Here is a 26,610-nt window from a genome sequence, read left to right as displayed (position 1 = left end):
GAAAAGCGGTCGCATGGAGAGACATAGCAGCACTGCTGAAGATTGTGGCTGTTTACAGCAGTTTGATGGATAAATTTGAACTTGTAGTTAAATTGTTAGCGGTGCCAAACAGCATTTCCCATTGTTTACATCCTTGTTTGCACCCTTACTACAACATGTCACTAATGCTAGATACCATGCATATAATAGATCAATTTTAACAAATCAAAATACGTACAGGTTGTGACTCACATTCCACATCTTCCATCTATTATGGTTGAACTTTTCCTTCTTTGAGGAGTCTTTAGCTGAATCCAGCCCTGATCTGGGAAAGATTCTGGAAGCTGTCCTTTGTCAAATGCTAGAGCTATACATTTTTTTATAATTCTCTGGAACATACTTAAAATTAAACTGTGAGCACTACACTCTTTGTGTCGTGTTCCTTGGAAGCCCAAATACAGAAATCGAATGAGCTCTGTGAAATTAGCAGCATTTGGACAGCATTTTAGCTTTCTCTGCTATAGCATTACAGCGTCTCTGGCCATACCCCTTCGCTGCACACAGTGTATGCGCGTAACCTAAAGCTTCTGTGATCTCACTAGCCTGGGTGTCTTTTCTGTAGTCCCCAAAATTTGTTCGCTGTAATCTTTCCTAAGCTAACTCTGTAAAAGCCAATGTCTTACTTTGAGCATATTACATTCAGAAATGTTGTTCACACAGCTACATTACACATCAACTCAAGTTTAAAATATCATAGTGGACCACCCCTTTAAAATATAATAAAATATAGTATTATCATTTGTGTACGCGTATGTTGAATAATAATAAAGACGACAAAAAGCATTTTCAAAATATTTGATTTCAAGATTTAAACATTAAACTAGCAATTTTGCTTGCATTCACTGTGCTCTCTGTAGATTTAAAAAATATATTTTTTAATTAGAATTTAATATGTATTTAATATTTCCCAGAGATGGGTTGTGGCTGGAAGGGCATCCGCTGCGTAAAAACTTGCTGAATGAGTTGCCGGTTCATTCTGCTGTGGCGACCCCGGATTAATAAAGTGACTAAGCCGACAAGAAAATGAATGAATGAATGCATTTAATATAAATGTGGTCTTTCACAACTTTTTCCATTCACTTTCAAAATGTTTACAAATGCTTTTTTTTTCAATGTTACTAGAAGCTTCTTGTGTCTCTTATCTTGCAGCTTGTTTTTGTTTGTTTTATGCAATAATACAATACACATCCTTTCAAATCAGTTTCGATTATGTAAATCAGGAAAGTCAGGCATTTCAACACTAAATCACTCGCCCTCTGGCCTGCAACAGGAAGTGAGGTTGGGAAATCTCTCTGGTTACCCTTTCAGCCAAACACACGTTTCCTGAGGTAATTTTTGTGCCTTATCAAGTACATTCCAGTGTGTGTGAGCTACGCAAACTCTTTAGGTTGGTCTATCTTTACTATTACACTGAGCTTCTCCCCCTGCACTGGTGATAAAATACAGCCAGCGTGCTTAAACCAATAACTGGAAACATTCACACACACAAAAAACGTATGTATCATTTAAACAAGCACTGACAGGTCAAAGCGGGATCCGCCTGTATGGACACTCCTAACGTTTGTAGGAGTTGCCTTGGGTGGTTCATCACAGTAAAAAAATATAGAGACAGAGGAGCTGGCAAAGTGAGAAAAAGATAGTAAGCACTCTAAATAGTGTAGCACTGCAAACCTTGCCAGCTAATGCAGGAATGTTCATGGAGTTAGTTGCAAATCCCATTCCGAACGCCATGGCAGACTCCACTCTCAGAAATGACGCCACCAGTTTCTCCAACTTCTCGTGTCTGTCAAGGTTGCCTAAGCAAATCACACATATAAATCAGCTAATGCATGCAAACACTCACTCACTCACTATAAACAGTAGCTGGAGAACCTACAGGCACCTGTGTATATTTCGAAAGCAAATATAATCTAGAAAGCTCCTGCATAAACCCATGCAATAAATATTTAAAGTTGGCATGAACTGATAATTCACGTTCCTTTTTAGATGCATGTTAGTGATCGCATATTCATCAATGTATGTTTTAATGTAATAAAAAGGTCTTATATTAATGATAATATTGCAATTGTGTTTTTTTCTTTATTAAGGATTTTCAAATAGTACAAACAACAAAGACAATCAGACAAACAAACAAACAAACCATGGCCAAGCGTTGCAAATTAAATGAAATTTACAAATGTAAGTTTAAAAAACGTACTGTTTGTAGTTAGGGTTAAAAGTACATTTCAACAAAGGAAGAAATCCACATGGAAATAGTTGGATTTGAGAAATAGACTGTTTTAGCAATGTACATTTCTTAACCAGAAATGTAAGAGTTGTAAACAGAGGTTTGAGGTCTGAGTCAAAAAGGTCTTCAGGAATGTCATTCAACAAAAAAGTGAAGGGGAGGTAAAACGTTTTTCAATTCTCTCTTGGATTGCAGAATGAACCCCTCTCCAAAATGGTTGGATGTGAACACAGGAATAAAATACATGAAAAAAATTTGCCCTTAAGTTTTGCATTTAAAACAGAGGTCAGAACAGGCTGGGAACATTTTAAGGCGGTGAACGTGTAAAATAAATTCTGTGGAAAAACTTAAAACTTTGTTCATGTATGGAAATTGAGGTACAATTTGGAAAAAGTACCATCACAGATCTTGGACCAATCTTCAGAATCAAACAGAACCCCTAGGTCCAAATCCCCATTGTGGTTTCAAGGAATCATAAACTGAGGAATCAGAGTTAACTAATATGGCATAGAATTTAGAAATAAGCCCTTTAAAAGAATTTAATGACAGCATGGTTTCTTCCAGTTTCCATAATTTAAAACAAAATTAGCTTTGCTTTAATAGGGAAACTATAAAATGCCAAATTTGAAGATATTAAAAAAGTCTTCAGGGGTAATATCAAAATATGTTCTAATTTGTTCAAATGATTTCAAAATTTAAGAGGTAAACATTCCTGAAAAGTCAGACAAACCTTTAGAACCCCAGAGCAATTGTGGTTTTAATGATGAGCAATCTGACATTATCGAATGCCAACGAGTCATTTAGGGTTTCTGGAGGTTTCCCCAAGTTAACTTTTAACAACCATAAAGGAGGAAATTTCAGACCGATATAGGGCTAAATGCTAATAATTTATTTTAATGAGCCAGCAGAAAAAAAAAATGTATTAGCCCAATCAAAAAAACTAATTCCAATTACTTATTTCTAAGCCATGGATTTCAAATAATGTGTCAAAACAAGCAGGATCCCAGTTGTATAGATTTTTTTTTCCAACGCAACTTTTTACAAACTAAATGTATGTACACCAGTCTGCTATGATATTATTAATAAATATAGTTTTATTGAGATGTATTGCTGGCGATTGGATGTGTGCTGGATCAATTGGGTAGCTTTACATAAAGGAAAATGATTGTCTTTTAAAATGATTTAAGACCTACAAGACAATATTTCAGTGAATCCAAGACTTTTTAAGGCCTAAGACTTTGTTTTTGAAATTTAAGACATTAAGACTTTTTAAAATGCTGCAGATACCCTGGTCATATAATTATAGTAATCATCGAATCATTTTTAGATAAAAATTTTGAAATATATAATTTGTCAATTTTGTACACGCCTGATTTCACAATACAGAAGAAAAGACTTGGCCATGAATTGAGTTTCATTGCAATTTCATTAAAGGTATAGTTTACCCACAAATTTTAATTCTGTCATCTTGTACACCTCCTCCACTTGTTCCAAACCTGTTTGAGTTTCTTTTTTTCTGTTGAACACAAAAGACAATATACAGTACTGAAGAATGTTTGGGGGAGAGAAAAGAGAAAAAAATAAATAAATTCACCCTTTGACTTTCATATTATTTTTTGTTTGCTACGATGGATGCCAGTGGCTGCTTTTTTTGTTCAGAATTCTTCAGAATTTTTTTGTTTTGTGTTCAACAGAAGAAAGAAATTCATATAAGTTTAGAAGAACTTAAGTAAATGAGGACATTTTCATTTTTGGGTACACTATCCCTTTAAGAAATCATTATATAAGTGCAAATGTTGATCCAGTTAAAAAAATGTATACACAGCATGACTTGAAAACTGTTGAAAGGCTGTAATTGGTGATTGCTAGGGTGTAAATAGATTTTTATATATACCAACTAGATTGGATTCAACATATCCATTCATTTATCGTTTTATTTCCTTATCCAAACTTCTTTAATTACAATTTTAAACTTATTCAATAAAATTCTCAAAGAGCTAAAGAAACAAACACAAATTTCATGTTTGTGTAGTCATGAACCTTCACATGGTTGACTTTTATATAAATAGGCATCTCAAGAACTTTCCATCCACTCAGATGCATTCAGCTCGGCTGTTTTGGAATGCAAGATGTAAAATTAGATAAGTTAGACTTTAGATAAACTACACATTTTATAATTTCAACTCTAGACCTTTTATTTATTCCAAATTCCACTATATTTAATCTCACATTTAAATGCAGAAACTAAATCTGTATGAATGACCCCTCTAGATAGGGGGTTCTGGGCAATTTACCGGATTTATGCATTTCTGGTGTAAAACTTATTAATAAAGTGGAACAAAGTCCTTCAGAAACAAAAGGATACAAGAACACATTAAGTCAGTTTTTCTTATAGCTTTACTAACAGAAAAAAGCTTCTTACTTTTTGGTGACCGAGTTGTCTAGCTAGGGGGTTCTGCACAGTTTTCCGGTAGTTGCTTAAATTAAGTTTCTGTCGACCTTTTAATTTTATTTTAATTTTGCGAGTTGTTGTGAGTAAGTTTGAGGGTGTTTCTTTTTTTAATAGGGATGGGGGATATGTTGACAGGTATGTTTTTGTGTGATTACATATTTACATTTGGTGATTTTTCATTTAAGTTACGTACATTGTGACTTTTTATTTAGAAAACTTGACCCTCATATAATTTTTTTTATGGTGCGCATAAACATTGAATATCTTAAAATCACTCAGAATGCTAGCTTGAATAATGTTTCCAGGTCCAAGTTTTAACTTATTTGAATTAAAAAAAACCTTAATAATATCATATTTAAGATCACTATGTTATAAATTATATCAAACATTACAGTTAATATTTAGCAAAATGATGGTGTACAGTAAAGTTTCTAGACTTGCTGTATATCCAAGACACCAATTTTTTTAATGCTCTATAAAATATGAATCACTGTCTGATGCCGCAGTCACACTATAGTGTAAGCATGCAAAATTCTGTAGTACGGCGCTGCGAAAAGAGGCCAGATTAAACAAGAAGATTTTTTTTTTAAATGAGCGAATGGTCCATATTTTACATCTTGGTACAGAGAGGTCATGATTTGATCTTTGATTGGGCTTACGAAATCACGTGATGTGATTTTACAGGTCACAGTTCCCCAAGCTTGAACTTTCCAACACAGCAAACAGCGAAACTTGTCGCATGAGCTTGCGTTTCCGGTCTGTGGTATGAATGGAAGTCTATGGGGAGAAAAGTACAGTGTGACCGCGGCTTTACGCTCTAATCCCTTGCATGAATCTAAACATTACAATCATGACAAGTGCATTGTGGCGAATTATCTTAAAAAGCATGACTAACCAATGAGCACTTACCCATTTCCTGCCTGGTGCTGGCCACGCCCACCCCAAATTTCACAGTCACCTCTCCAGCAGCTGTAGCACATGAGCCAGTGTTCTCTGCAAAGCCCAGGTAATTATACGATCCCAGGTTGATCACATCCTTCACCACTCGCCCAGTGTACCTGAAAGAGCACAATACGCTTGTGTGAGATTTCTTTTGAGTGAACACTACACCTTGATGACCTCATCAATCTCTAGACTGGATTATTAGGTACATGCAACCTCAGCCACCTCATATTTCAGGTTATACTTTAAAGCAGCCTTCCTTATGAAAGTTTATTATACATGCACTCGAAAGTGACTTTGATATTAGAATCATTAATTCAGCTCTCATTTTGGAAGGTTAAAAAAAAAAAAGCAAGATGTGATTTTTTTTTCCTTCCGTTCAGATTGAAGACAGCCCACTTACTCAAAGGTCCAGTTGTAATCATTGGAACTGCGCTCAACAAGGTCAAACTTGGCCCCGGGAACACTGCAAATGGGCCTGTTCCAGCTGTCCCGAATCCTCATGTATAAATTCCTGGTGTAGAAATTCTCAAAGTCTTGATAAAGTGGAACAAAGTCCTTCAGAAACAAAAAGAAACAGGAACACATTCTCATGTCTGATCTTTTTTTATTTCACTAACAGAAAACAGCTCCTTACTTTTTGGTGACAGAGTTGTCTTGGATCCAATATTTTAGAAAGAATAACATCCATAAAAGGCGGCTAGCAAAACAAAGCTCAACCTTTCAGTGCCCTAAAGTACTTTACAGTAACGGTAAACTGCACAATATCCTTCCTATGTCAGAATAACCTCTTCCTCCCAAACTTATTCACCAATAAATTTCCGTAATGCTTTACACACAGCTTCATTTTTCAGAAAGTCACTAAAAAGTAGGAAGGAAATTACCTTTCCGGCATAAGTATAAATACTTTTTGTACCAATTAACCATGAAAAGTTAAGAAATGTTGCATTAAAAACTCAAAAAAAAGACTAAGTTTTGTTTATTGAAAGAAGTATGACTTTTGTGAATCAAATATAAATAGATTTCTTTAAATATTATCTATCACAGACTCATTGAAAACACATTTCATCCTAAAAGTTTCTAAAATCACAAAAGCAATCGCTTAACTGCAGTTTCTAGTTAAAATGAACTCTACAGGATAGTATGATGACAAAAAAAGTTCCTTTTCGCACTAATGATATTCAAAGGAACATATTATTAACAAGTAAAAAAAAATATTTTCATGCAGTTTTTTGCACAACACCAAATCAATACCATAAAACAACTTAGCAGTGTTTATGACTTAATTGAATAAGTTTGCCTCATTTATACATCTCCATTTGCTGCAAACAGCACGTGAACACAATAGCCACTCAGCGTTAAGTACACGCTCAAATGGTAGTGGGAAATGGATGTTTTTAAAAATTCAGTACTGATTAGTATCGAAATTCCAGTATAATGACAACACTTAACTAAGTAATACATTTAAAGGGTCACAAAACAACAAAACACATTTTTTGAGATGTTGATAGTCATATACATGTCCCACGGTGTAAAACAAAATACTACTAGAACATATATTTCACAACCAAGTGAAAATGGGTTGTTTTTGCATTGTTTAGAGCAAATTTATTCTTCTAGTTTGAAAATAAATTTTGAAGCAACGTCATGGCCATGAGATCCTTGCACAAATTCCAGCATGGTATAGCATGATTTAGCTTTGAAGACTCCTTTTACTTGCTACAGTGTTCAGAGAGACGCCTTGTTGTGTTGCCAACCGTAATTAAAACAAGTGAAGAAGAATTGCTTGGAGACATGGGTTGTCAGTGTTGCGTTTATAAATGTGCCGCAACGAAGGTTTTGTTTTCATTTCCCTGCTATGAGAGCACAGCTGGACTCGCGTGTGAATTACAGTGGTCTGCGAACAAAAATAGGTTCGTTTGGAACAACTTATTTACCCAAGAGCTTGCTGCTCCTCTCCTTTTAAAAAAGATGCGGTTCCGGTTGGTGTTGATTGTCTTGTCTCTACGGATTTGGTAAGAGTGTGATGTGTTCTTTGTTTATGTTTATTCAGCGGTAAAGTTAGTTTGTATCATCAGCAGTACTCTTCCAGTTTTTAAAGACATAACTTAGTCAAAATGATTTAGTTACTAAGTTTACAGTAATATCACTACAACATTATAGACTGGAAGATCCTCTGTAAATGCAGCCCTCCGAATGTAAACATCTTAAACAAACTATTACCGTCGGGTAGGATTTTCGCTGCATTTTGTGACAAGATAGACTATACACACACGGCTGTGTTTCTACCGGGAAATGCGGAGCGTTTTTTTCTCTCATACGATGTGTGTTATCATAATTTCATTAAAACAACACTCTCCCAGCAGTTCCTCACATCCAATATCTCATTTGTCACGGGGGGCATGCATGAAATGTTCCTGAATTAAAGTGAAAGTGCCAAACTGAAGTTAAAGTTGACAAATTAAGAATGAAACACCCGAAATGACATTAAACTCCGGAGGAAATGTGGATAGCATGATGTCTAATTACGTGCTATAACATGTAAAACGGGATCATGAAAGGAACATTCAAAAAGCAACTCATGTAAACACCTTAGTTAAATTATTGCCTTATTCACATTTAAGCAAATAATTCCATTACTGATGTCCATGTAAACGTAGTTACTGTTTATCTCTGCGTCTGTGTTGCTGGTGTGAAAATCAGCGGTAGTTCATTTAATGACATTTACATTTACATTTAGTCATTTAGCAGACGCTTTTATCCAAAGCGACTTACAAATGAGGACAAGGAAGCAATTTTCACAACTAAGAGCAACAATGAATAAGTGCTATAGGCAAGTTTCAGGTCTGTAAAGTCTAAGAAGGGAAGTATTAGTAGTATTAGTCTTTTTTTTTTTGTTTTTGTACAGTTAGTGTGATATTCAGAGAGGCAATTGCAGATTAGTAAGTGTAGTGGAGAGTAAATAGTTGAGTTTTTAGTCGTTTCTTGAAAGTAGCGAGTGACTCTGCTCTTCTGATGCAGTTAGGGAGTTCATTCCACCAACTGGGCAGATTGAGCGTGAGCGTGAGCGTGAGCGAAAGTGATTTCTTCCCTCTTTGGGATGGAACCACGAGGCGATGTTCATTCACAGAACGCAAGTTTCTGGAGGGCACATAGATCTGCAGAAGTGAGAGCAGATAAGTAGGAGCAAGGCCAGAAGTCACTTTGTAGGCAAACATCAGAGCTTTGAATTTGATGCGAGCAGCAACTGGCAGCCAGTGCAAACGGACTAGCAGTGGAGTGACATGTGCTCGTTTAGGTTCATTGAAGACCACTCATACTGCGTTCTGGAGCAGTTGAAAAGGCTTGATAGAGTTAGCTGGAAGCCCAGCTAGTAGAGAGTTGCAGTAATCCAGTTTGGAGAGAACAAGAGCTTGAACAAGGAGTTGAGCTGCATGTTCAGATAAGAAGGGTCGGATCTTTCTTATGTTATAGAGTGCGAATCTGCACGATCGAGCAGTTCTAATAATGTGGTCAGAGAAGTTTAGTTGGTCATCAATCGTTACTCCAAGGCTTTTCACCATTTTGGATGCAGTAATGGTTACCCCATCCATCTGGATTGAAAAGTTATGGTGTAGAGTCGAGTTGGCAGAAACTACAAGACAATGAAACTCCCCTTGTCATGCAAACCCTTCCCTCTTTTGCCACATGACACTCCAACCTAAAATTAGCTGGATTCACCAACTTTTCTGACTTTTTTTAAACTAGAGGTATGAAAACACCCTGCTGAGACAGGATGGATGGGGGGGGGGGGGGTTTCATGGCCCTTTTTAACATTTGTAAAAATGTAGACAGCACCCTCTAGTGGATTTGTCATCTGAAATGTGCAACAAAATGTACCCTGAGCACCATATTTTATATTGTGCAAAATGTAGGCTGAGGCATTTAATCCAGTGATGTTAAAGCAGAACTTTTAGCAGCTAGTCTTTACAGTCTCCTGTAGTTAATTTAATGCACCCTTGCTAAAAAAAATTAATAACTCTGAAAAGAAACACACAATTTTGAGCGGTCTTGTATACATTTACTTGTTCCACCAGGCACATCATAATGTTTACCTTCTGCTCCTCCCTTTCTCTGGCGATGTGGCATTTTTCTATTTTCCACTCCCTCATAAAATCCCGCAGATATCCAAAGATCGTAAGGATGCCGTAGCCCATGTACGTGAGCACGGCAACCAGCATGGGAGTTTCCTCGAAGGACTCGATGAACGGCCTGCTGTACAGTTCTCCATTGCATGCAGCATGGTAAACCTGTAAAGCAAAATCAAGTCATGGTACATCACACTGTAGGTTACTGATTACAAGAAACACCCATGCAACGCAGACATTTGCAAAACAGCTTCTGGTTCAAAACAATAGCGTGCATTTATAAGAAGTCAGATTAAGTTCGGTCTCCCATTGTCAAGAACTGTTACTCATGGTGACCCACAGGACACACAAGTTTCAGATCAAGTCGTTCATTCAAAACCCAGTGATTTGCAGGCACATGTGACTAGTCATGCCCCGCTAACAAATACCACAGAGTCTAGCAACAGTGACATCCACGTGAGCCGCCATCAGCTCCAAGATTGCAGCACAACTTTGCATTCAACTGCACAGCTGAAAGCGGCTTCCAGGAAAAAGCTTATTGAAGATAACAGATTTACAGAAGATCTGTGTGATTTGCTTTTGAAGACAGTAGCTGACTTTTACTGTGTCATTAACATTTACTATCAATATTGTTGATGTTTAAAACATTATTGTTGCTCATTAGGTTTTAAATATGATTCATGAGGGCATAAAATATACTTAAAATAGAATATTATGTTTTTTAATGTCTTTAATGAAAGATTTTGTTAATTAAATATTTGCTGAACAAGACGAACAACAACAAAAAAACACAAGCACAATTTTGAGCGTTTATGAACATTACTAGTCAGGTTAGTAGTGTAAAGACAGAAACAATAACATTAAAGTTAAACAAACTGGAAACAATCTTGAAATACATGAAGCTGAACTCCCACTCAAACACTTCTAGTGCAGGAAGCACATGACAGACATTCCTAAAGCTTTAACGTGAATCATGAGTTGCCTCCAATAACTTGCACAAGACACTGGTATGATCCAAACGTCTTGACTTGGATTTCGTGGTGCATTTCAATTGACTACAGATTTATCATTTATAAATAGATGTATAAAGAAATAAATGCTAAAAATGGTAATAATGCATAAATTAAACGTATGTTACCAAATATATTATCTTAATGTAATTAATACTTTTGTAATTTCCAAAAATGAGGACAAAATTGCTGAATCCCGTCATTAAAGACACTTTTAGATGTTGAACACTAGATGAATAAATCAAAAGAAGCATTATATACCTAAATAAACTTCAATGTTAAAATTAGAATATCCAACAGCAAAAAGAACTATGTAAATATGAAGTCTGGCATGTCTCTGTGAATGAATTATGTTTTGTTTACACAGATTTTAAAGCAGGTGTGACACTGTTTTTAGTGTTTGTCCTCTCATATGACGACATGAACACATGCACTTCATCTCCAGAACTCTGAGAGTCATTTCACAAGATTTCAACATCTTAAAAGAGGAAAAACGTTAGTCACTGCATACAAATAGAAACTCAATCTTTGTCATGATGACCAAAACAAAAATTTGGTTTAACTTAAAGAAACTACTACAGGCAAATATTACAAATTAATCCCTGGTTTGGTCAAAACTAAAGGCGTTATTTGCTTCAGTTGTTGCTTCTGTTTTGTTGTACAGTATAATTGGCAGTGGTGTAAAGTAACAAATTACAAATACTTAAATTACTGTAATTAAGTAGTTTTTCTGAGGAATTGTAGTTTTAAAAATGTGTACTTTTACTTTCCCTTGAGTACATCTTCAGTGCTGTATCGGTACTTTTACTTCACTTTCTTTCAACCTGCAGACACTATTTTATTTATTCTTGTCTGTAAGGATTGGCGAAGTATAAAAATTAGTTGTGCGATTTCTGTCCAGTCAAATTGCACATAGAAAGCATCACCGTATTGTAATTACTGCGCAAATGTTTTTTTTTTTAAATGTCTGTCTAAAAAAAACTTTACTTTTTGCCCTTTAAACACAATATATTTTATTTTGTGAAAGATTTAAAAATTTTTGGAGCAGTAAACATGTCAGGCTAAATAATGATAATGAATCATTAAATTCTGCTGTTCATTAGTTTCAAAAACACAGATTTAAATTTAAAACGGCATCTTTGGATATATTTTCTGCTGGATATACTGTTGTTGTTGTTGTTGTTGTTGTTTTTTATGTAAATGTAAATAAAAAAAATCTTACTCATACCTTAGGATTGGTATTACAGGAAATTGTAGAGGTTTCAAAACCTTGACTTTTTCCAATTGGCGGTATACCTTGAAAACGGTTATCATGAAATCCCTATACAGGAGCGCTTTATAAATGCAGCAAACCGCTTGGAAGCATTAAGTGCCCAAGAAGATGTCAGAAATCTTGCACAAAATGCACTACAGAATGTTACGTTTACACACATGCACAAATTGCATGTAAACATATCAGCTTTTCACAGCGCATTACTCAATAATCACTACTCTTGAGTACTTTAAAAGGGGCTACTTCTTACTCATACTTTGAGTAATATTGACAACAGATACTTTTACTCTACTTGCACTATATTTTAAGGCAAGTAAAGGTACTTTAACTCGAGTATGATTTTTAAGTACTCATTCACACCCTTTCAATATTTACAGATTCACCAAGTACTGGGTGCTAAACAAAAGATGTTAAGCTGCCAATATCTTGACTTCTTATTGCATTTGCCTTGCATTAACGCAAAGACAGCATGAGGTTGCATATTAACTTTCTGGTTCAACAAACACAGTTGAGTTTCCACTTGTAGCAGTATCATTAGCTGGATCTTATCTGATTTTATAGGGCTGATAAAAAGATATTACGAGGAAAAAGTCTGCATATCATCCGTCTGTCAAACTTTACTTTTCCACATGTGATCATGCCATAAACAGTGAAACTGCACGCCATGCACTAACGGAGCACCATTCAGTATTGAGACCAGCTGCCGTTTGCTTTATGATGCCATGCATCATCATCACCATTATTACCTTCCAACAAAACGCACATGCAGTGTGGAAAATTAAACGTGCACTACTCAGAAATCTCAGCGGATGATGTGGCCTCACCTTCTCCTGCTTTTGATACTGAAGATGGTGATGATGGTTCTTCACCATGCCATTTCTTCCTGGTTTCACACCATTGGCTGCATGACAATCCTCAGTTTTAGTCCCCGCGCTTTCAGTCATACTTATCCAAGACTAAACACACATACAATCAAATGCATGAAGACGGAAAGATGGAAATGAGCCGCGTTCAGGGCGACGCGCGTCCCCGCTACCCCAAACACCACAAGAGAGAAACCTGAAATTCCAGCCTCCGCATACCGGAAATCGACGCCCCGTTACTCGCGCCAGCCAATCGGAGCGTGGAGTTGAGATCATGGGCGTGACTCGTGTATAAAAGGGCGTGGCGGATGAGAGCGCTTCAGCTGCTGAGAGGAATGAACTCTAATAACCTCAGGGTGTTTCACCTGTGTCTGAATAACTGACTGACTCTGCATTGCTCAAATACTCTACTGATGCTTGAACTTGAAATCAAATCTGATTAGCTATAATCTGCGAACACTTTTACGCTTGGGTTACAAAAGCACGAGGAAGCAGCATCTCATAGACATGATCAAGACTGCATCCGTTTCCTCTTTTTTTTATTGTTTTGTTAATATTCCTGTAACGCAACTTTTCCATGTATGAGTATTTAAAAGTTAATAGATGACAATAAGGTATGTATGTATGTATGCATGTATACAAGTATGTATGTATGTATGTATGTATGTATGTATGTATCTATGTATGTACAGTTAAAGTCAGAATTATTAGCCCCCCTTTGATTTTTTTTCTTTTCTAAATATTTCCTAAATTATGTTTAACAGAGCAAGAAAATGGTCACAGTATGTCTGATAATATGTTTTTTCTTCTGGAGAAAATCTTATTTATTTTATTTCGGCTAGAATAAAAGCAGTTATTAATTTTTTTAAATCATTTAAGGATCAAAATTATTAGCCCCTTTAAGCTATATTTTTTTTCGATGGACTACTGAACAAACCATCATTATACAATAACTTGCCTAATTATCCTAACTTGCCTAGTTAACCTAATTAACCTAGTTAAGCCTTTAAATGTCACTTTAAGCTGTATAGAAGTGTCTAAAACAATATCCAGTAAAAAATATTTACTGTCATCAGGGCAAAGATAAAAAAAAAGTTATTAGAGATGAGTTATTAAAACTATTGTGTTTAGAAATGTGTTGGGAAAAAAGCTTCTTTTCGCTATACAGAAATTGGGGAAAGAAAATAAATAGGAGGGCTAATAATTCAAGGCGGCTAATCATTTTGACTTTAACTGTATGTATGTATGTATGTAGTGCTCAGCCTATATAACTACACCCCTCACAAATCAATCTTTTAAATTCATATTTTTAATAGGAAGCTATACAATATTTGTGAATATTCATTTGATCAGTCAGTACTGAAGCCAAATCTAGAGCTAATCTAACAAAATAGCTATCGATAATGTAACCCCACCGGTCCTACACCACCCAACCCGCCCCAAACTGGGATCGTACCGGTGACTGTCCGCATGGGAGTCGGTTGCTCTAACAAGGAGACTAAAGACCATGGCCTCTAGCGTCTATCGCTAGAGCACCTTTAGAGGTCAGAGGAGTGAGGTTTACCTGCACAGCACCTACTAGCTGGCCTCCATTACACTCACCCCCTTAAACCTCACTCCCATCCGGGTCACAGCACCATTGTTTTCCCCGCCGGTCCTACGCCACCCAACCCGCCCCAAACTGGGATCAAACCAGCGACCTGCCGCATGGGAGTCGGTTGCTCTAACAAGGAGGCTAAAGACCATGGCCTCGAGCATCCATCGCTAGAGCACCTTTAGAGGTCAGAGGAGTGAGGTTTACCTGCACAGCACCTACTAGCTGGCCTCCATTACAATAACGGTCCAAAAACTAGTACACCCAAATTTATATGTTATAGAAAAATATTAAATACAAATTTAAAATAGGAAAAGTCAAGAGAAGCAAAAAAAGTGAAAGATTTAGTTGAAAGTTTGCAGGTATTAATATATATATGAAAAAAAAAAATATATATATATATATATATATATATATATATATATATATATATATATATATATATATATATATATATATATATATATATATATATATATATATATGTTTGATAAATCTGTTTTGTTTAGATGCACCAAAATGCATTGCCTATACATTAGCTGAGAAATAGATACAAATAATCATTTTCAAAATGGGGTGTATTCCATTCAGTTTCTAATGTAAATATTATTTTTCTTTAAATCCAAATCATCATTATTAATTATATTGTACAGCATTAAAAAATACGGGACACCTGATACTCAAGCGAATATTTCCTGTTTGTGAATGTCAGTTTTAAACATTAAGTATATATTAAAATCTAGGACACAAAAAATAAAAATATTCGTAATTGATTTTCTTTCTGCTTAGTCCCTTTATTCATCAGGGGTCAACGCAGCGGGATGAACCACCAACTTATCCAGCATATGTTTTACGCAGTGTATGCCCTTCCAGCTGCAACCCATCACTGGGAAATACCCATACACTCTTATTCACAAACATACACTACAGCCAATTAAGCTTACCCAATTCACCACAGTGTGGACTGTGGGGGAAACCAAAGCACCCGGAGGAAACCAACGCCAACATGGGGAGAACATGCACACTCCACACAGAAATGCCAACAGACCCAGCTGAGGCTCAAACCAGCAACCTTTTTGCTGTGAAGCAACAGCGCTACCCACTGTGCCACCACACCGCCCATGAATATATTTATAATAGAAATAATTTACTTTTTATTTACTAATATGTACTGTATTTCTGAATTTACACTTGTCTATTTCATACAAGAAACATACAGTACATTGACATCTGGGATTCCAAAAACAAATTTTAAAGTATACTTATTTTTAAAGAATATTTATTTGTTTGTTTCATGTTCTCCCCGTGTTGGCATGGGTTTCCTCTGGGCTTCCCCCACAAGTCCAAAGACATGCGGGATAGGTCAATAGGGTAGGCTAAATTTTCTGCAGCATATGTGTGTGAATGAGTGTGTATGGATGTTTCACAGTGATGGGTTGCAGCTGGAGGGGCATCCACTGCTTAAAACATATGCTGGATAAGTTGGCGGTTCATTACGCTGTGACAACCTCTGATGTATTAGAGACAAAGCCTAAGGAAGATGAATGAATGAATGAATAAAACCCAAATACAGGATACGCATTTTATGAATTTAGGTATGCCAATAAATTTAGATACGTATCAGTGTAAATATGCCATCATTTAAAACCCTAAAGTATAATATACATTAAAACCTAAAGCTATTTTACATTTTATCGAACACACAGGAACATATACCCATACATAAGCAAATAACATGAATAAATGACATGTTACATTATATAGACATCTATTCATTTCTCAGTGTTTCAGCGAGAGCAGTGTGAGACTGTCCATCACATCTCTTTATGCTGGAGTAAACGCTGTGGGCCAGTTGGTGTCTCTCTTACCTCACCGCTCACACAGCTCATCTATAACTACAGGGATTTAACCTGAATCAGCGCACTGCACATCTCCAACAACACCCAATGTCTCCTGCAGACAGAAAAGACTGTAAACGCCCTGTCCAAACCACAGCCAAGACAAAACCAAGAAAAGCCCTTCCCTCTGTTTCTCCACACAATCACATCATTGTCGCTTTGAACTTGCTGTTCGAGGCCTGGAAATAAATAAACACAAATGAATGAATAAAAACACGTAATCTCATGCTGCCCGACCAAGATAAGACTGTTCAGTTGGCTTGAATTAAACAATGGCAGCTGTTTTTTTTTTATTGTTAGGCTCAAAAAAAAGTCTGTAAAAGATATAAACCAGAGTGAGAAATGACGTGTGATATAAAGAGAAAAAAAACATGAGTGCAAAAGTTGAGTAAAGCCTGAGGGACAGTGGAACTGGATCATGCACAGGAGTCATTACTCTGAGATAAAACATCTGTGAGGGTCAGTGGAAAACAGACTGGGCTATATAATCACCATTGACATTGAGCAGGACAATCTGCGCTAGATATTCACATTAATGACGGCAGATGTTTTCTTTTTTCTTAATTTATCCTGTTGTGAATCTAAACTATATATTTACATCCTTGATCTTGACAGCATACATTTGTGTAGACCAGGGGTGCCAAACGTTTTCTCATGAAGGGCCAAAAACCAAACTTGATTGAGGATGGTTGGCCGAAGCTAAATATACCAAACTGTATTACGTTAACGTTGCCATGGTAACTACCTAATTTAATAATATTTAAAAACATAGAAAAATATTTAATCGTATCAATAGTAATATATATATATATATATATATATATATATATATATATATATATATATATATATATATATATATATATATATATATATATATATATATATATATTACTATTGATACAATTAAATATTTTTCTGTTTTTAAATATTATTAAATTAGGTAGTTACCATGGCAACGTTAACGTAGAAAAATATTTAATCGTATCAATAGTAATATATATATATATATATATATATATATATATATATATATATATATATATATATATATATATATATATATATATATATATATATATATATATATATTTGACATTTTATAATGTACTTTTTAGAATAAAACCATAAACAATCTCATTTATAACACAATAGAGTTAAATACATTCATTCGTTTTCTTTTCGGCTTAGTCTCTTTATTAATCTGGGGTCGCAACAGTGGAATGAACCGCCAACTTATCCAGCATATGTTTTTACGCAGTGGATGCCCTTCCAGCTGCAACCCATCAATGGGAAACATACATACACCCTTATACAGTACGGACAATTTAGCTTTCCCAATTCACCTATAGCACATGTCTTTGGACTTGTGTGGGAAACCGGAGCACCCGGAGGAAACCCACGCAAACACAGGAAGACCATGCAAACTCCACACAGAAATATCAACTAACCCAGCCGGGGCTAGAACCAGCGACCTTCTTGCTATTGCAATTGCGTGTGTGTGTTGTAGATAGATGGATGGATGTGTAACCCCACCAGTCCTACACCATCTAACTCGCTTCAAGCAGGGATCGAACCAGCGACTTTCCGCATGTGAGTCGGTTGTTCTACAAAGGAGGCTAAAGATCATGGCCTCTGCTACACTCACCCTGCTCAATCTCACTCCTATCCGGGTCGCGGCACCAATAAAACCAATGTGAACACTAGATGGATAGATGGATGGATGGATGGATGGATGGATGGATGGATGGATGGATGGATGGATGGATGGATGGATGGATGGATGGATGGATTGATGGATGGATGGATGGATGGATGGATGGATGGATGGATGGATGGATGAATGGATGGATGGATGGATGGATGGATGGATGAATGGATGGATGGATGGATGAATAGAAAGACAGACATACAGACAGACAGACAGACAGACAGACAGACAGACAGACAGACAGACAGACAGACAGACAGATAGATAGATAGATAGATAGATAGATAGATAGATAGATAGATAGATAGATAGATAGATAGATAGATAGATAGATAGATAGATAGATAGATAGATAGATAGATAGATAGATAGATAGATAGATAGAAACAGTCTCTTAAAATATTTTATAGAACGAAAATTAATTTGCGATTTTCAGTTAAAGTTATAATTTTCTTTCTTCATTTTCATCATTGTGGTTATATTGTAATTGTACTTTTGTCATTTGTAATTGAATCAAATTTGTTTGAGAATAAAAAAAATATCGTTGCTGCTTGTTGAAACTACTTATTAAAAATGAGCTGAACCCACACAATTCTTTAGTTTTTTTTGTGGGATAACTTAATTGTTTTAAGTTCAATCCACTTCATTTTTTAAACAATTAAGTTAGTTTAATCAATTAGTGTTGGGACAACATAAAGGAGTTGTGAGGAGCCCAACATGTTTACAGTGAAGAAAGAAAGAAAGAAAGATACATTTTTTAATGATTTCAAGAGAATCTGATGAAACGTACAGCATTTGGTTGTTTTTATCACCCAGAAGCTGTGAAAACCTCGTTCAGCGAATCAGTTTTGAGCACAAACACTCTCTTCTGTTCTTCTGCGTCTATCTCCACACTCTCCGCCTCAGGCAGACTAGGATTTTTACAGCACCACCAAAGAAATCTGCGCCAGAAACATTAAACACAAGCCCTTTATCTCCCCTCTCCCTTCTTCTCCACACAAACCGCTCTATGTTTAATTAAGAAGAGAAAAAAAAGAAACAATAAAGGCAAGAAGTGTAGGAAAGCGTTCGCACGGAGCCTTTAAACGCTCTAAACGCTCGTTTTTTCCCCACTTCATCTTCTCGCTGCATTGACTTTTCACTCTCGGATGCTGGACTGTGGTTTATATAAGCGTTTTTTTGGGTAGAATGTCACTCAAGGAGATTGGTGTCAGAGCTGATAACGTACCAAAGTGATCGGAGACCGAGATCTCGCCACCTAATTATGGAGACTCTTGGCCGCCGCGCATCTGGACGGCCGCGATAAGAGACTGCAGCTGACGGGAATAAAGCGTCCGTGAGGCGGGGGATCTCTCTCTCTCTCTCTCTCTCTCTCTCTCTCTCTCTCTCTCTCTCTCTCATGCACTGGAGTTGGAAAGTGAGTGGGAGAGAGACCCGGAGAAAAAGAGAGCGCGGGAAACTGAGTAAAGGTGGCCATTTTCTTAAGTCACGGCGCAGTGCGGATGAGGAGGATATCAAAACGCAGTGTGTGTTGACTGAAACTATGAGGGCTTTTATGTGAACAGGTTTATATTTGTTAGCTATCAACGGACATAAGAGCTTATCAGTTCATTGTGTTAAGATTGTGGTGAAACTACTGTACAACACATTTATCACTTCAACATAATACCCTATATGTGCCTACACACACAAACACACAAGGGCTGCCAACTTATGGTTTTAGCTTGGTGTGAAGATTTCTGGCAAACAGATAAATGGACAGTAGAGTTTTTTTTAAAGCCACGAACATCAGTCGATTCCTCAATGTGTTTGGTCATTTCTGTTGAGCACTGGTGAATAGGCTACTATGGCAAATCAGCAGTGTTGATAAATTTGTATCACTTTCTTGTTGCAGATAAAATACAGCCAGGTACAATGCCATTGCGGATGCAATTACACTGTAAAAACATGCAGGGTTCCAAACAATTCATTCCTGTTGTCCCAACACAAATTGATTAAGTTAACACTTTTTACAAATTTATGTGGGTTGAACATAAAAAATTAAGTTGTCCCAATGAAATCTCAAGTTTCTCAAATAGTGTTGTTTCAGTTCATTTTGATTAAGTTGTTAAAACAAGTAAAAAAAAATTATATATTTTTGAGTGTATATTGATCCAATATCACAATGAAACCATAGGTTCAATTATACACCATATTTAGCCTATAAAGGACTGATAATTACAACAACAAAAAAAAAAAACAGAGTTTATTTTTTACTGAGAATATGATGTAATTCATTTTAACTATCTGTAACTGTTAATATTATAACAACAATGATGGTTATATAAGAAAAGAAGGATGAGGACATTAAGCCTATGGTTAATAAAGAAAAAAATCTCCCAATGTCATAATTTTTAATTAATGTCTATTATCAAATTATAAATACATACACTGTAAAAAAAAAAATGCTGGATTGCACACAATCAAATTGTGTTGTGACAACATGAAAGAATTAAGGTAGCTTATTATTTTTTTATATAAATTTAAGTAGATTGAACACAAAACATTTAAGCTGTTGCAAAAAAAAAGCCTCAAGAATTGTGTTATTTCAGCTCAATTTAAATAAGTAGCTTGAACAAACAACAAATGTCATTTTTTAGGGTACACACATACATGTATTGATCATAAATCAATGTTACACTCAATATTTCTATAAAAATACTCACAAAAAAGTTTTGTTTAAAAAATTAACAATATGTATTTTTTCACATTTTCTCTCGTGCATTTTGCCATTTGTAAATATTTAGTGTTGTAATCAGGGATGGGCAGTATGTATTTCAAACACAAAATAGTATTTTGTCATTTGTATTTGATAAGGTTTGTAAATGGGTTAATATTTTGTATCAAAATACTTTGTTGTCTTGTATTTTTTTTTTATTTTTAAAAGACTGTAAAATATTTTATAAGAATATTGACGTCATAAAAATGCGACCTCTGTTTGGTGCTTTAGACCAGAACATTGATTAATATTTAAGAAGGTGTTCAATGCATGCATAGAAATTCTACAACATACATAAAGAAAAAAAACAGACAAATGGGTATATTTGGGAGCAAGTCCACAATCATTGAAAATAGTATACTGCACAATGCTAAGACCAGTGATATTTCATTGAAGTGTAGTGTACAATGCATCAGCATATTCGCCTAGAAAATGAGATGTAAAATATCAGTGTAATGCAGAGCCTACAGCACAATCATTCTCAGTCTCAGTGCTGCAGGTGGAAATGCAGAGAAGGTTGAGAAATTAAAAAACACCTAAAGATGGTGTACAAGAATGATATACAGTATATTATAATATATGGGTGTTTTTTTTTAACTGGGGAAAGGGTTAAAACACTCAAATTGTTCAAACTACTTATTTAAAATGAGCTGAATCAACACAATTTCTGAGATACATTTAACACTGAGGTATTTGGTATTTTATTTTAAAAAAATACATTTCAATGTATTTTTGCCCATCCCTGGTTGTATTTTTTTTTAGCATTTTATATAAATAAAATAGCTGTATTTTTCATTTAGATTTTATATTAACTGTAAAAAAGCCACATTTAACACAATTCCTCCATGTTGTCCCAACACAAGTAATTGTTTTTAAAAATTTAGGTAGATTTAACATAAAACAGTTATGTTATCACAAAAATACACTCAGGAATTGTGTTGATTCAGCTCATTTTAAATAAGTTTGAACAATTCAAATGTTTAGACCTTCTTCCTAATAAAAAATACCCATATGTTTTAATATATACTGCAACATAATCTTTGTGGATTTTTCAGAAAAGTCCAGGTCAAGTAACAGCACACCTCTTTACAATAAACTGCACAATTTGAGGTATGATTCATGTCTTTGAGAACAAGTTACACACCTCCACTTTAATGCTTTGGATTAAGGGTTTGTTTAAATCCCTAATCTGAAGCCTACATAACAATAATTGTTATGTTGGATTTGGCAAGTGCCACTAATAATTAGGCCCCTAAAGATGACAGCAGTTGATTTACACGGTGCACATCCCTGTTACATAAATATGCAGATGACAGTGCTGAACGACAGGAACATGTCGTCTGGATGATTCAGTATTCAGAGCATGTTATCAGGCGCTCTCCGGCAAAACACACGTGACAGGAGGGGGAAAAAAAGAGCTACATTACAAACCACATCCCAAAACCTATTACAGCAAGCGGAGAATTCACTCCACTGAACAGCAGAAATGATGAAGAAGAAGAAGAAGAAAAAAAGCAGACTGAAATGAAGGATCTTCAACAGGAGCTCATCCTCTCTCTCCCCCCCAGAGGAAGGAAAAGCTGAGGAAGCACAACACGCTAGAGCTCCTGCTGATCTGCTGGAAGTGTTTTGGATTCCCCGACACACACTTTCCAGCTTTCATTTCCTCCCACTTTCCTGTTTGCTTTAGGACATTTGGAAGGAAACCTCTGTCTTCCTGGAGCCCGTTATCAGATGATGACACATGAGGCCCTGTGCAAACAAACGCAAATGATTTGGAGCCTCTAGACGACAAAAATAAGTAATAAATAGTTAAAATTAACAAATAATATATGTTTTGGTGCAGATTATAGTAATTGAATGATTAACATAAAACATAACATAAATTCTACATTTTAAAACACACATTTAATTAGTCTTTAATAATATGATAATATATGACAAAATGTATTTAATTTAAATTAATAAATATATTTTATATTAATAGTTAATTTATATTTAAAGGGCACCTATGAAAAATCAACTTTTGGAAGCTGTTTAGACAGAACTGTGAGTAGGTATAGTGTGTCGACTATCATATTTCTGCCTGATGATAGCAGTGTGTTCCTTTCAGCAGTTGCATAAATCATTTTGTAACCTTTAAGCGACAGTGTTCACAGAAAACAATCAATTATGACAAACACGATACAGTGGCATATTTGGGAATAGTTTTAATTAAAAGTGGCAACTGCAAAAACAGGTTTTATTGTGAAGAGAAAATCATAGATCTAGACAGTCTCTTTATCTGATAGTTTGATCAGAAGCCTTTAATTCTTTTTCTATTTATCAGATTGTGAATCGTGTGTGTAAACATGTTTGTGCTGAAGCTGGCTTTCCTCAGGGGATAATCAAACCCAATAAAATCACCGGCTTAGGTTTTTTTTTTTATTTAAAATGTCCTTTAGGGGTCGCTAATGGACTATAATAGTCACCACAGACAAACTGCTTTCAAATCAGTGAAGCAGTCAGCATAGATGTAAATTTCCATAAAATATTTATTTTTTTGTTATTTAAACTAAACAAATAAATAAATTATCTTTAAACAAAATCTACAATATACTGTTTATATATGTTAACACTCTAACTCTCTAATATATATATATATACATACATACATACATACATACATACATACATACATACATACATACAGTGTTCAGTATAATTGAGTAAACCCCATTTTGGAAATGGATATTTTATTCATTTGTCAGTTTATTTTGGTGCATCTAAACAAAACATATTTATTAAACAGATATATTAATTAAAATAATATTTAGTTACCAAACATATTTGGAAATTGAAAAATAATACAATTATATTCAAGCAAAAAATATTTTTTTTAAATCTATTTTCTATTTTAGATCAATTTAAAGCTTTTCTTCTCTTAAATTTTTTTTAATGTTTATTTAATATTTTTCTATAACATATAAATTTGGGTGTGCTAGTTTTTGGACCGTTATTGTATATATACAAACAAGAAAAAATAATAACCATACAAACAAGAAAAATAAATAAATACATTTTTATTGATCTTTGATCAATAAAAAAATACAAACAAGAAAAAATAATAACCATAATATAATAAGTATAATATAATATAATATAATATAATATAATATAATATAATATAATATAATATAATATAATATAATATAATATAATATAATATAATATAATATAATATAATAAAATAATAAAAAACATTCCAAATACATTTTTAAACACACTTACAATATTTACATCACACTAACATTTATATAATGTATAAAATAGTCACTTATATTTTTTAATGCATAAATCAATCACTTTTACAATTTTCATATTTCTAAATAAGTAGTTTTTTAATGTATAAATAAATAAATAAATAAATAAATAAATAAATAAATAAAATCCTGCATTTCTTCACCAAATATACTAGCTATTTATTCACACATGATGCTCCAAACAGCATGTTTTTCATACGGTTCACATCCCAAGAGGCTGTGAAAACGCAAACCTTTTCCTTCTTTATTTTAGGCCCTTTTATCAAAAGAGCAGTTATGGCCTAAATAATGTGAAAGGTAACACAGTCACATCAAAGCCAGCAGTGCATACAGCAGGCATCTATAATGTTCTCTGGCGAACTGCATTACTCTCCACATCGAACCCGGACACAATTACAGCAGCCCTGCAACAATTTCACAGCGCGACTGTGGCCACTCAGCACATAGAGTTGCCATGGGAAACAGCGTGATTGAAAAAGACAAATTACAGGCTGCCAAAAGAGAAGAGAGAGATGGAGACAAGAAAAAAAGAGAGCATTTTGTTCTCTGCAACATGCAAGATATTTGATAAAATGCAAACAATTGTCTTTTCACCTTTAGGTAGTCTGAAGTATCATAGTTAAATACTTTCAGAAGGTAAGATTTTGCAGACACGGTGCACAGCAGAACCTAAACTGTGAAATTAAAAAGGGTTTAATCTTACATTTGTTCATTTATTCATGTTATGAAAAGGTTAAAAAGTAGCAAAGTTTACAAAGTATTGGTGCAATTTCACTACTGCAAATTTTTACACCAATAGTGACACAAATATAAACAATTATGTATTTAATGGACCCATTATTGACTCATTAATGTTTTCTGGAGAATAACTATTGTATTTTTACTATGCACTTTTGTTTGTACCTTATTAGAATATCATTTCATTTCTGTTGTTTTGTTGTATCAGTTTTATTGTTGTTTGTTTGTTTTCGCATTTGACTAAAACTATAAAACTAAAATAGTTCTGTTCATAGAAATAAAATGGATATTAACAGAAAAATTGAATAAATAAAAATGTATTTTATAGATTTTCAAGAATTTTAATGTATATACACTACTCGCCAAAAGTTTGGGGTCAGTAGAATTTTTATATGTTTTAAAATAAGTATATTCTGCTCACCAAGGCTGCATTTATTTAATCGAAAATTTATTAAAAATTTTAAAATGGTAAAATGTTGTTGCACTATAAAATAACTGTTCAAAAGTAGATAATAATTTAATTTATTAATTTATTGCATTGATTTCAAAAAAGGATTTTTAGCCTCATTACTCCAGTCTTTAGTGTCACATGAACCTTCAGAAATCACTCTAATATTATAATTATTATTGTTATAAATATTATTAATAATATTTGTATTAATGGTAATAGTAATAAAAGCAATAATGACTGGAGTAAAAATTTCATTTGAAACTACGTATAAGAAAGCAGTTATTTAAAACGTTAGGAAATGTTTTATGATTTGTTTTACATTTAATAAATGCCGCCTTGATGAACAGAATCATTTTCTTTAAAAAAAAAAAAGAAAAAAAAAACTGACCCCAAACTTTGGACCACTAGTGTATACATATAAAGCTGAAGTCAAAATTATTAGCCCCCTGGATTATTAGCCCCTTTGTATCCAACCACCCCCCCCCCCCCAGTTTCTGTTTCAACACATTTCTAAACATAGTTTTAATAACTCATTTTCAATAAATGATTAATTTTACCGTTGACATGATAACAGTAAATAATATTTGACTAAATATGTTTCAAGACACTTCTATACAGCTTAACGTGACATTTAAAGGCTTAACTAGGTTAATTAGGTTAGGCAGGTTAGAGTAATCAGGCAAGTTATTGTGTAACGATGGCTTGTTCTGTAGAAAAAAAATTAATAATATTGGCCTTAAAATGGTTAAAAAAATTAAAACTGCTTTTACTCTAGCCGAAATAAAACAAATAAGACTTTCAGACATACTGAAAATCTGTTAAACATCATTTGGGAAATATTTAAAAAAGAAAAAAAAATTCAAAGGGAGGCTAATAATTATGACTTTAAATACACACACATATAAAATGCTTCAAATTGAATAATAAGCAATAAATCACAAAAAAAGGGCCAAAAAACACAACACACTCACAATAAGTTTGTAAAAACAACAACAACGACAACAACAACAACAACAACAACAACAAAACAAAACAATAAATTAAAACTTTAAAAATAAAAATTCTTTCTTCTCTTATAACATCTTCTTTTATATATATATATATATATATATATATATATATATATATATATATATATATATATATATATATATATATATATATATATATATACACACACATTACTACATTCCAATATAAGTTTTGTGGTTTATCAGTGTTTAAC

The 26,610-nt window shown here is 34.3% G+C and overlaps 1 protein-coding gene across 2 annotated transcripts in view; it reads right to left on the bottom strand.

The window, feature by feature from the left end:
• Positions 1-13,156, bottom strand: part of sptlc2a (serine palmitoyltransferase, long chain base subunit 2a) — a 56,912-nt gene extending 43,756 nt beyond the window's left edge. The window contains exons 1-5 of one of the 2 annotated variants that reach the window (XR_015512582.1): positions 12,895-13,131; positions 9,755-9,949; positions 6,064-6,218; positions 5,628-5,776; positions 1,711-1,835 (exon numbers count right to left, since the gene is read on the bottom strand). Coding sequence is in view for 1 of the 2 variants with exons in the window: in NM_001020619.3 (NP_001018455.2) it covers positions 1,711-1,835; positions 5,628-5,776; positions 6,064-6,218; positions 9,755-9,949; positions 12,895-13,014 (744 nt within the window). In the remaining variant the exon portion in view is untranslated. 2 annotated transcript variants of the gene reach the window in all.
• Between the last annotated feature and the right edge of the window lie 13,454 nt (positions 13,157-26,610).

This window comes from Danio rerio, chromosome 17 (genome assembly GCF_052040795.2).
Source record: "Danio rerio strain M-AB ecotype USA chromosome 17, GRCz13ab, whole genome shotgun sequence".
Taxonomy (NCBI): domain Eukaryota; kingdom Metazoa; phylum Chordata; class Actinopteri; order Cypriniformes; family Danionidae; genus Danio; species Danio rerio.
Note: the sequence above shows the minus strand (reverse complement) of the source record. Positions and strands in the feature narration are given on the sequence as shown.